The 8393-nt window shown below is 41.6% G+C and overlaps 1 protein-coding gene across 1 annotated transcript; it reads right to left on the reverse strand.

Moving 5' to 3' along the window:
- Window positions 1-6278: 6278 nt before the first annotated feature.
- On the reverse strand, window positions 6279-7075 carry PIGY (phosphatidylinositol glycan anchor biosynthesis class Y). Its single transcript, XM_006768177.2, has one exon. The coding sequence runs from the start codon at window positions 6979-6981 to the stop codon at window positions 6766-6768; it is 216 nt and encodes a 71-aa protein (XP_006768240.1). The 5' UTR covers window positions 6982-7075; the 3' UTR covers window positions 6279-6765.
- Between the last annotated feature and the right edge of the window lie 1318 nt (window positions 7076-8393).

An 8393-nucleotide genomic window follows, 5' to 3' on the forward strand; every position in this document is an offset into this window, starting at 1 on the left:
CTTTTGGGGAACATTTTCAAAAATAAAATGAACTCAAAACTTTACTAACATAAAAGCCTTGATTTATTTTATAATCTGTTTTTGCATGTAAGATCTATTAGTTACTAGAGGCCTGGTGTATGAAAATTCATGCACTGGTGGGGGTGGAGGTCCCTCAGCCCAGCCTGCTCCCTCTTGCAGTCCAGGAGCCCTCAGGGATGTCCAGCTGACCTGTGGACCAGCTGGCGAGTGGCCAGCCCCGCCCCCCACCTTCCTCTGCAGGAGGCAACTGGCAGGCCGATTGGGAGACAGCACTGCTGACTAGAGGCTGGCCCCGCCCCCTGATTGCCCCTCTGCCGCCACCACCCCCATCTCTGTCCCCTCCATCTGCTCACTGGCACCCGCCTTGGCTGGCCTGGCACCCCCCACTCACCAGCACTGCCCCCCACCGACCAGTCATTCCACTGTTTGGTCAATTTGCATATTAGGCTTTTATTATATAGGATGATATAGATTAGGCATTAAACAAGGCAACCCCAAAACACAGTGCATTAAATAAGGTAGAAGTTTATTTTTCTCTCATAAACATCTGGGTACTTTGTCCAGGGCTGAAGTTGTGCTTCTCCCACTCAAACTGCTGTAATAAATCACAGACGATTTCCCTGTTGCAAATTTTGGTGGAAACTTGCCCCTTTCTATCTTGTATCTATTGCATTTGAAACTGTTGTCTAGTTTCTCCTCAAAACTGTCATGAACTGCTAGACTGTGGCTTTCTTTTTCTCGGCTTCTTTCCCGTGTCCTATACCTCTTTTCTCTTACACTCCCCTGACCTAAAATGATAATGCAGTCCTGTTTTCTCACTCTCCATAGACTGCTTATCCTCTTCATGGCTTCAGTTATTCTTCCCATGCTGACGCTACTCATCTGTCTCTCTGACCTACAGGAACTGATGATATATTCCAGGACCACAGCTGTTTTTCTATCTAGTCTGTGTCTACCTGCATGTCCCTTGGCTCCTTAATCTCAACATCTTTAAGGAGGAAATTACCGTTTTTCCTGTATTCCAGTTTGTGATACCACCAATATCTCCAGGTAGAAGCCTGCAGTCATCTTCCCTCCCTGTTCTTCACCCCCCACAATCAATTATCGGTCTTGTTCTAAGTCTCTCTAACCCCCGCCCCCCCATGCTGTAGTTCAGGCTCGCATCATCTGTCCCATCATGGCAACAGTCGCCTCCCAATTGGTCTTATATCTGCTCTGACACTCTACAATAGAACATTCTGTGAGGCTAGAAATCTCCCATATATGCACTGTGCAATACAGTAGATAAGGTTCGTTGATAGTAGTGGGAAAATCAGTTTAGAGCTGTTCTCTTCAGTATGTGGTTATTTAAAATTAACATAAAATTCAGTTCCTCAGTCACAGTAGCCATGTGAGTGCTTAACAACTACCTATGACTCGTAGCTACTGTACTGGGAAGCACATGTGAACACTTGATACCACAGGAGTCCACACATGCTAACCCTCTGTCATTTTGAAGTTTCTTTTTCTTTTTTCCTGGAAAGAAGAGCCATAATGTTTATCAACTGCACAAGTTAAAAAGTTGGTCAATAAAGCCCAGCTCCCAGATCCTCCCTGTGAGCTCCAGCCCTGCCTCCCACCATAGCCTAGCACACATAGCCTACTCCATTCTAGTTATCTAACTCGTTTTCCTGAATGGGCCAGGCTCCTGTGTTTTCACGCATGCTTTTTCTTCTGCCTGGAACCTGTTCTCATCCCACCTCTGTCTTTCATCTGCTGCCTTCAATTCCACCTCCCCCTCTGACTGAGTTATCTCTACTTGTTCCTTGGGATTCACTTCAGCTACCATTGCTATCTAGCAGATGCCATGAAAATGACTGAAGGATTGGAATATGGCCACTTAGCTCAGCATTTCGCAGGTGCTGCTGTCAGTGGTTCCATCGGTGAGCCAAAAGTGCCACCTGGTGGCACCTGCAGGAAGTAGCAATTCCAATAGCATCTAAAAGGGACAAAACTTGTAGAGGACAGGCCTTTCTCCCAACTACACATAGTAGTGAGACTACTGTTTCTTGGCTAATTTCACATTCTCTACCTCATCTAAAACTGCTACCAGGTCTGGAAGTAGGCATCATCCTTTTCACCTGACAGGTGCAGAGTCTGAAGTTCAGAGAGACTTCCTTAAAAGCCCATTTTGCAGGATTGGAAAAAAATGAAGAGGGAGAGTAGGTCATGACAAGTCCTTTATTGCTCCCTCAGAGTGGGAAATTGTCACTTAGAAAGCTGATAGGGCCCTAGCTGGTTTGGCTAAGTGGATAGAGTCAGCCTGCAGACTGAAGGGTCCTGGGTTCAATTCTAGTCAAGGGCACATGCCCGGGTTGCGGGATTGATCCGCGGTAGGGGGCATGCAGGAGGCAGCCAGTCAATGATTCTCATCATTAATGTTTCTGTCCCTCCCTCTCTGAAAGCAATTAAATTCTTAAAAGCAAATATTTTTTAAAAAGCTGATAGGGTCTTATTTATGAGGTAAATAAAGATGACCCCTGTCCGTGATGGCAAATAAGAACACTAAGGAAAATAATCTTGTTTAAAGACTGTAAGGAATCAAGAGGTCTATCATTTTGAAGCCAGTTAATTATTGGGGAAGAGTCACAATCAGTGTATTTCTCATGGTGGGTTTACAGTGCTACAGGTGGAGGTGGTGAGGTCGATGTGTGTGTGGCATGAGCTCTGTAATGGGCAGCTAGTGAAGAAGTCCCATTAATGGTTGGAAGCCAGGATGATTTGCTAGTGAGGAACGTGGAGGATTTTCAACAAAGGGTGTTGTATCTGAGGGTCAGAAGTCGCACATCATGGTGGACAAAATTTAGAAGCCTTAAGACCTACAGTCCACTTTCAGCTATGCCTCTAATCAGCATTTGACCTCCAGCAAGTAACTTGGAAATGCTGTGCTGTGCCTTAGACTGGACATTTAGGTAGTGCTTTTTTGGCAGGGGGAGGGGTTACAGCTTTATTGATATGTAATTCACATCACATGTAATTCAGCTAAATAAAGTTCACAACTCCGTGTATTTAGTATATTCACAGAATTATGCCATAATTGCCACAATTTTAGAACATTTCATCTCTCCAGAGAGACCCTGTACTCTTCACCCCAGCCCTATGCAACCTCCAATCTACTGTTTTCTGTAGATTTACCTATCACGCACATTTCATGTAAATGAAGTTAATATGTGATTTTTCTATAGCCGACTTAGCATGTTTTTAAGGCTCGTCCATGTTGTAGCATGCATCAATACATCATTGCTAGTTTTTGCCAAATATCTGTATTTGTGCACCGTTTTATCCATTCATCACATGGACATTTTGCTTGTTTTGGGCTCTTAAGAATAATGCTGCTGTGAACATTTGTGCACAAGTTTTCGTGTAGACACATTTTCAGTTTTCCTTGAGTATGTATATACCTAGGAGAGGAATTGCTAGGTCGTATCGTAGCTCTGTTTAACTTTTTTAGGTACTACCAACTGTTTTCCAAAGAAGCTGTAGCACTTTATATTCTCACCAGCAGTGTATGAGCCTGAGAAATTTTTAAAACTTCAGAACTATTAAGAGTGCCAGTGAAATAACAGAAACATTATAGTTCTTCCCCCCTTTTGTGCTGTTATCATGCATAGTTTATCTACATGTTACAGCCCAACAATACTTTGTGAGTTTCATTAATTTAATGTCTCAAACTGAGAAAAGGAGAACAAGTATATATTGGCATCATTTTTATATCAATCCTCTTACGTACCTTTTCTGGTTCTCCATTTGTTCCTGTGAATTCAAGTTAACCATCTGGTGTCATTTCCTTACTCCAGTACAGCTTTCCTCCCATCCATTTACTTTGTGCTGTTCATGGCAATATAATACAGACTCCAATTGTATACATACTGTTTTATATAGTTGCTCTACAGATAAGTTCAGAAAAGAGGAAATATGCATTTACACTTTTATAAAATCACTCATTTCCTTTACCTGCTGTGCTCCTCTGGAAAAGATACATAACCCTCAGGAGATGGAAGAGGGAGCCCTGCGGTTCTTGGCTGCACCCTCCTGGAGTGTCAATCACTCTGAGCTGAGAGGAGGCGGGAAGACGTGAGTGGTGGTTCAAACGCCACAAACTCTGCTATAGAGTTTTAGATTTTCTTGTTTCTCATTTGGCTGTATGCCCCTAAAACAATTTCCGGAGACTTCACATGGTTGTTTTAAATTTTGCCAGGTAGGTTGTTTCACTGGGGAACTGGTTTGCAGAGTTCCTGTGCTGCCATTCCAGTAGTCAGTATTGCTTGACTCTTTACAAAGTGCTTTCACAGGTAATTTAATTTGTTCCTCACAAATGTTTAAAAGAAGCACAAGGAATTCTAGTCCTAAAAATGAAGTTGAGATGTTAAGTAATTTGCCTAAAATTATAAGGCTTGTCAGAGCCATGTGTTTACTCTTTCAGGCTTATTGTCTAGACAGGAGAAAGAAAACAGCAATTACAGTGCAAAGGTAAGTGCTACAAGAGGTAAAATAGAAGCTGCTTTAGGGAAACAAAAAAAGGGCATTTTGAATCCAAGAATTTAGATTCCTGATTGTTTTCCTTATAAATAGGAAGGACGAGTTTGCCCAAAATAAACACTGTATAGCGATGAACAAGCTAGACTAAAGCCACATTGCCAGATGGTTTCAATTTCAGCCTAATTATTGCTGTTACCCTAGGGCAAAACCACTGCTTAGGGCAGTGGTTCTCAACCTTCCTAATGCCGCGACCCTTTAATACAGTTCCTCATGTTGTGGTGACCCCCAACCATAAAATTATTTTCATTGCTACTTCATAACTGTAATTTTGCTACTGTTATGAATCATAAATATCTGATATGCAGGATGTATTTTCATTGTTACAAATTGAACATAAAGCATGGTGATTAATCACAAAAACAATATGTAATTATGTTTTCCGATGGTTTTAGGTGACCCCTGTGAAAGGGTCGTTCGACCCCGAAGGGGTCGCGACCCACAGGTTGAGAACCTCTGCCCTAGGTAAATCACTTAATCTTTGTGCTTCAGTTCCCTCATCTGTAAAATGGTGCCAATATTACTTACTCTATCCCTTAGATTGTAAGATTAAAGATTATATGTAATTTGCTTAAAACTACCTAGTGTAGTTTACTGCTAAATGAATTCTATTAGTGAGAAGATGGAGTTAATACTGAATTTCCCCAGGGGTCTACTTGTCAATTTTCTCTAAAATGGTAAAATGCTGAACTTGTAAAAGCTGAAACAGACTTTGCAGGACACAGTGCTTGTTTTATCAACAAGAATGTTTCATTTACAGACCACAGGGAGATTTAGGGTAAATTAAAAAGAATAACTTCAGGAAATGATGGGAACCTCTGTAGTTTCCTAGGTTATTTGTAGATTGGTGTAAATTTTTAAAATGTGATTTGTTCTTAAGTATATACATTGAATTGATGTAATATAAAATACATATGCCATTTTAATTTTCTTTCCATAAGAATGTCTAACGCTTCTGTTAAAGTACTTTAAGATTCTAGTAAAAATAAATTAAGATTAGTATATTTAATTCTTAGGTTTCTTTATGGAAACTAGTAAAATTTTAACCTCTATCAGTCTTGTTGAAAGTTCTGGAAAATCAGGAACTATTATGTCAAATGCTCATGCCCTTACTCATGCTAAATTTGTCTCCTAAGTCAGGAAATGTGGCTCAAAACATGGCTCAGCTGAATAGGTCATAATCGGCTATTTGCAAGGCTTCTAACACCCCACTTCTACCCCTAAAAGTAAATACTTCCCTGGGAAACTATTCTATTTGGGTATTAGCTGCTGCTCTAAAAATAGCCTACACCTTTTTTTTTAATATATTTTATTGATTTTTTACAGAGAGGGAGAGGGATAGAGTTAGAAACATCGATGAGAGAGAAACATCCATCAGCTGCCTCCTGCACACTCCCCACTGGGGATGTGCCTGCAACCCAGGTACATGCCTTGACCGGAATAGAACCTGGGACCCTTGAGTCCTCAGGCTGAGGCTCTATCTACAGAGTCAAATCGGTTAGGGCTAAAAATCGCCTACACTTTAAAATGTAGAATATTTTTAGATGTTCCCTCCCTTAGAACCAAACTCTTATGACCAAAAACAAAACCGTGTAAATGTTTTACGGAAAAATGTCATTTTATTATTTACTAACGTAAGTATTTGATGCCAAAGAAATGAAGGTAATTTTACTGACTCAAAATTTTTGTAAGTCCATGAAGTTTCAATTTTATTATAGTTTTATATCACTCTAGTTCAAATGCATTTCTCTATAACTACTTCAACATAGCTCCTTTGGAGTTATTTCAGTTATCTGTAGAACATATGACTTTATCAAAGACTTTGAATCTTAAACAAACATAAAATTTCAAATTATTAATTTTTAGATGAAAGGGATAAGAAATAAAAGCCATTAGGTGATGGTTGGGATTGTTAATTTCCAATAAGACACCGTGTTGAAATGTTTCTTCTGACACAGTAGTTATAAATTAGAACCTTCAAAAAACAAGGGCAGAACCAAAGTATAACGAAAGAAGCTTCTGCAGTGTACGCCTCCCACAGCCCTCAGCCTCTGACAGAGCAAGGCACAGCATCTTCCCTGAAAATTAAGTGGGTTTCCAGTATTTTCATGCAGTTGAGCTAGACACTCAAGACTTATTAATGTATATCCCATCTTGGCTCTGGGTGCATTAATTATGCCTGAAGAGCTTAATACCCATCCAAGTCCACAGGTGGAAGAACACATACACTGGTATGGTGATGGGCAAGAGCAGGCTGTAAAAGCACAGGCTGGCGGTGCTGGTGCAGCCCTGCGGGAAGTCTTCTTCCACGGAGGCCGAGTAGAACAGTCCTGCTAAGGAGATCAAGGGAATGAGGACAGTCAATGTAGGAAGAGACAGAAACATTCTCCTCTTCCACTCACTACCTGCCACGCTGACTTTTTAAAAGGTCGATGGTGGTAAGAAAATCTGGCTGTATGTGTTGTTTTTAGTGATGATCTAGTGCTGCTCCGTATCTTCTTGCTTCTTATTTTGATGTGCCATCATCCTAGCTGCCTGTGGTATCATATTAGGGATCCCATCAATAATTGGATAGGCTATTCCCAATTCGTCATTAATCAATTCATTTGTTGATGCCTCATATCTGAGGGGGGAAAAGAAAAAATGAATTGTGAAAAACAAAATACTGGGAAGAGCTTGCAGTTCAATAAATAACACCATTTATCCAATTCTTGACACAGAGCTAATCCCAGAAAAGCAGAATTAAACTCTTTTTAATTCTAAAAGCAGTAATAGCCAACCGAATCATTTTAGAAAATTAATCTCTAATTGTTCCCTCTTTAGTCAGTTTCTCTCATATTTTCTTTTTCACTTTATTTTCAATGTATGCCTTAATTTTTTTTTTTTAAATACCAGTCAGAAAAGCGCTCCCCTTTCCATTCAACTATTCCTTCATCACTCTGGTCACCCCCAAAACCATCCCAGTTAATCTACTACTGAAAGGACACTAGAGGAAAATTCAACTTCCTCGTTTTTAGAACACATGAGAGCAAACTGACTGGCCCATTCAAAGGAAACCACTGAAAAATCAAACACACAAAATAAAAGTCTGAGAAAGATAAAAGGGCAGAAATTGAGAAAACTGGAAAACAGCCAATCCGCAGGGAGCTAGTCCCACAGTTGGCAAAAAGGTAGACCAAGTGGTAATTGGAATGTTTAAGAAAATCTGCTATGTTCACTATGGGGAAAAAACCTAGAAAGGAAAATGCAGAAAGAAAATTAAAATTCCTATCACTCTACCACCCGAACGTGGTACCGCGCACAACACGGTGGCGGTTAGCAGGTTCAATCGGCAACCCCGTGTGCGGAGCCCGGGCTGCAGAGCTGCGGGCCCCAGGACTCCGGGTTAGAGGCTGGGGAGCCTCCCAGACGCCACGCGGCCCCGAACTGAAAGCCAAAGGGCGGCAACGGCGCCGGCTCGCTTCAGCGCCAGGCGTCCTCTGGGCACAGGATTCCGCATCGTCTTGGCTTGGAAGCCGCAGGGCCTGGGCCTCGTCCTGGGCGTTAGAACCACTCCGGGTCCCGCCCCACACCTTCCGATTTCCTGATGTGGGGTGGAGCCCGGAGCATCGGCCTGCGGACTCAAGGGTCCCGGGTTCGATTCCGGTCAAGGGCATGGTCCTTGGTTGCGGGCACATCCCCAGGAGGGGGTGTGCGGGAGGCAGCTGATCGATGTTTCTAACTCTATGTAAAAAAAAAAATCCATAAAATGTATTTTAAGTAGATAAATACATAAATAAATAAAAAGTAAAAAGGTC

This window comes from Myotis davidii, unplaced genomic scaffold (assembly GCF_000327345.1).
Source record: "Myotis davidii unplaced genomic scaffold, ASM32734v1 scaffold963, whole genome shotgun sequence".
NCBI classification, from domain to species: domain Eukaryota; kingdom Metazoa; phylum Chordata; class Mammalia; order Chiroptera; family Vespertilionidae; genus Myotis; species Myotis davidii.

Bases quoted from the DNA above. Each gene is read 5' to 3' on its own strand.
- PIGY (XM_006768177.2), bottom strand. From the start codon at position 6,981: ATGTTTCTGTCTCTTCCTACATTGACTGTCCTCATTCCCTTGATCTCC.